The 4,011-nt window shown below is 30.1% G+C and overlaps 1 protein-coding gene across 1 annotated transcript; it reads right to left on the minus strand.

The window, feature by feature from the left end:
• Positions 1-2,109: 2,109 nt before the first annotated feature.
• Positions 2,110-2,977, minus strand: LOC119688694 (putative nuclease HARBI1). The gene is made up of 3 exons (XM_038103361.1): positions 2,790-2,977; positions 2,519-2,734; positions 2,110-2,465 (listed from the first exon to the last, which is right to left on the minus strand). Exons 1-3 carry the CDS (start codon positions 2,902-2,904, stop codon positions 2,110-2,112), a joined length of 687 nt encoding a protein of 228 aa, XP_037959289.1. The 5' UTR covers positions 2,905-2,977.
• Positions 2,978-4,011: the final 1,034 nt, after the last annotated feature.

Below are 4,011 nucleotides of genomic sequence, written 5' to 3' on the forward strand. Positions count from 1 at the left end.
CATGTAGGCAGCTTTTGTATGAACACAGTATGTCACTGAAAATCTAAATGCTTTTTAATTTTTCACTTTCATAACTTTAATTACTTTAAAATTAATTAAATTTAATAACATTATTAACTTGTATTGAGAATGAATAATTACAAGATATAGTACATTAAATCATTTTTCCTGATTCAGCGTCACCCACCAGTATTCATTCTTTTAAATGTAGTTAATTCAATGGTGTTTCAACTCAGTTTTATTAAGGCGATTGATTAATTTTATTAATCGAAACATAACTATTTTATTTATTTAAACTTTCGCTGTATATTACTTCACTCACGAATTCCATGAATAGATTATTGTCAATAGGTCTGTTCCACGAACTACTCGTAGTAAAACTCAAGTAAAACACAAGTAAAGCACAAACTATGAGCGCAACACAAAGAAAGTGCCAGATTACACTCTTTACACAGATTTTCATGGAACAGCTTTGTGTAAAGTCTGGTGAGAACAGCTGTTTTTTGAACTACAAAACAGTAGAAATAGAAATTGAAAAACAACAGACAAAATACATTTTGAAAACCAAAGAATTTCAAAGCAAGAAGCACTCAATATTTTTAAATATTATTTAAAATTAATTTATTTAAATTTGAATTTTGGTTTAATAAAGTTAGTTAAAGTGGTGTTATATAAATTTATTATAAAAATTTAATTTTGTGTTATTATTAAAGACGAAATGGAGGAAAGAACAATTGTTTCATGTTCAACAAAACTTTTTTGCAATTGCAAAATGGTAAGAAATTGTATTTACACATTGTAAATCGAAACTCATTAAATAATTTTCTATTATAATAATATTCTAATAATAATATATTATTTTCTATTAGATGATGAAATGTCACATCGGTTTGTTGCTGAAGAGGTGCGATGCGATGAATTAGTGTTCAGTGTGCAGGAAAATATAGAACCAAAATGCACATGGACACACAATTCCACTTAAGAGTTGTTGTCACTGATTTCCACAAACTTCAAAATGGTTGGATAATGCCGACAGTTGAGGAGTAAAGCCATGATGTGGAAATTTATTTCCACATCCATGAGGGCACATTCATGTAGGCTACTTATTTACTCCAACTCAGGTATATTACTATTACATAAATAAAGTTTAAGAGTTATAGATCATTTAATCACGTTGTTCGTAGGTGCAATCGAAATTCAGGGCTATGGACCGACAGTATAAAAAGGTTAAGTTGAACAACAGCCAAACTGGAAGAAGTCGGATGGTTTCCCCTTACCAAAGGTAAAATCACACTATTAAAACTGCATGTGTTACTTAATTATGTTTTTTTTTAATTAAACATAATTTTAATTCGCATTTTTAAACGCTTATAAACTTCTATGGATTCCTTTTTTTTAGTGAACTGGGGGAAATACTATCCAGTAATAGGAGTATTATTATTATTAGATGAGAGCGCGTCTTGTAGCACTAGCTTTGTTTCAGCCCGTACCACAGATGAAGGTATATCTGTTGTTATTTAATTTAATCACATATAAAATATTTCAAAATTTTTTTTATAAATAGAGGAAAGACCCAGTCGTGGTACCGGTGATGCAACTGCAATATTGGCTGGCATGAGGGAAGACCGTCTACAACATTAAAAAAATGTTGAACGAATATTGCAGGAAAACAATGAAAGACTGGTGAATATGAAAGACTGGTGAATAAGAAAGACTGGTGAATATGAAAGACTGGTGAAATTGTAAAAAAGTATAAATATTCATTTCATGTGATTTATAAGAAAATGTAAAGTTTATAATTTTTTTCAGATTAAAATAATTAATATATTTTATTTATTTATTTTTAAACTTATTTTAAAATATCACATATTATTATTATATTATTATTATTATGTTAAAAATATATTTAGCTTTAATATTATAGTCTTTATGATATGTTTAGTTAAAATTAAAAATTTATTTAAATAATGTAATTTTAAAGCTACTTTAAGATAGAATTAAGTATATATTTATAAAATGTGATGTTAATATGTTAATTAGAATTAAGTTCTTTATTGCAATATTAATAAAATGAATTAATGAAAAATAAGCAATATACAAATAAACACTTTAATCCAAGTTATTTTCTGTTTGTAATTCATTACAAATTGAATCTCTAACGATACTTGATCTAAAAGGGATCTGGTTGTTGACATCATTATCTTCCTCAGATTCTTCTGAAAATGTGAATTCTAAGTCGTTTCCATTTGCAAAATTGTGCAAAACACAACATACTCTTATAAAGTGACACAGTAGCTGTCTAAAACGTTGTTTTAAAATACCAAATGCATTTTCTATTAGTATTCGACCTGACCCCCATTTTCTATTGAAATTCTTTTGTGCACGAGTAAGACGCCCGTTGTCTTTATATGGCGTAATGATGTGTTGTGTACAGGGGTATGCGGAATCAGTCAGTAGATAGTATTCTGTAAACGTAAGAGGTTTTAATAAATTTCATTTCTTTTTTCAAAGAACTTACCTCCACACTTCGATGGTAGTCGCATATAAATAGGCGAGTCTTGTAAGACCCAACTATCATGACAGGAGCCTGAATGTCCGACAAATATGCTAATAAATTTTCTGTTTTCATCACAGATGGCTTGCAAGCATAACGAAATATTTCCTTTTCTGTCAATGTAGTCGTCCTTACGATCTCCAGGAGGATCAATAGTTATACAAGTGCCATCTAGGCAACCTGCAAAGTAACATGTATTAATATATACGCAGTTAATATGCACATAAATCCTTACCTATAACTTTTGGGAAATTGCATAAGCTTCGGAAAATTGTACTTCCTCCTTCCTTTTTTGATGTGCTGGGCCATGCAATTATATCCGGCCACATGTTGCTAAAGAAAGTTATCATCCTACTTATAACTCGGTTTACTAACGATAAAAAGAGATTAAAGCGATCTGATAAATCTCTAAAACAACATGCTTCGTGGCCAGCAAACCATAAAAAACATCAACGTGAGCTTCTGGAGAAATGTTCCGCTTACTCACTCGCAGTGCAATAAAGTCGCTACTATTTTGAAATTTCATGACGAAAGACTCCGCGAAATGCGGAAATGAGTTTTGAACTCCTTGTCGGGATATTTGGAGATAACATCTTGTATATAATTTTTTATACACACACGTTTTCTTTTTTTTTTTATGTATGGTAATATCGAATACACCAATTCTACATCATCGTCAGAGTCACTATCTCGAAGTGTATTAACCACGTTATATTCTGGTTGTGTTGTGTTACTTAAATCACTTAATAAAATATTTATTATGTTTTTATCCATTTCAATATTTATTTATCACAGTTGTTTCAATTAAAAATGCAGAATTTTTTTACATTCACAAAAGCCGCGCAAACAAACAATACAAAAATTTGAATTCAAACCATAACAGCTGATTTAGACATCAACACAAATTTTACTTCATATGAAATGCATGAGTAAAGTCTGTGTAACATTTTCAAATTTCAACAGGGATGTTACGCTCTCTCAGATGCTCTCATTTACTCACAAATTTGCTGGTGGAACCACGGTTGCCACTTGAAAATTTTTTTCTGTACCAAAATTGGTTTAAAAAGGTACCATTTCTGTAAAAAAAGGTCCAAAATTTTTTATTGTCTTTTTAGAAGAAAATACAAATTATATAAAATGTACAAAAAGTATAAAACAATACTTAATTAAAAAAATAAAAAATATCCACAATAAAGTTGGGTCGCCGAAAATGTACCATTTTTTGAACATGAGTACCAGGGTACCAAACGGAAAAAAAAGTACCAATTTTGGTACTAAAGTACCATAAGTGGCAACCGTGGGTGGAACGCACTTGTGTATATGGTACACAGTGTTACTCAAAGTTACTATAAGTAGCTCGTGCAACAGACCTAATAATTAGCGGTTGACAACAGCTGACTGAGCACCAGTGTTGCATTTTCGTGTTTAAATGAAAAAAAAAATTGTCACTGTTTACA

Source organism: Teleopsis dalmanni, chromosome X, assembly GCF_002237135.1.
Source record: "Teleopsis dalmanni isolate 2A chromosome X, ASM223713v2, whole genome shotgun sequence".
Classification (NCBI taxonomy): domain Eukaryota; kingdom Metazoa; phylum Arthropoda; class Insecta; order Diptera; family Diopsidae; genus Teleopsis; species Teleopsis dalmanni.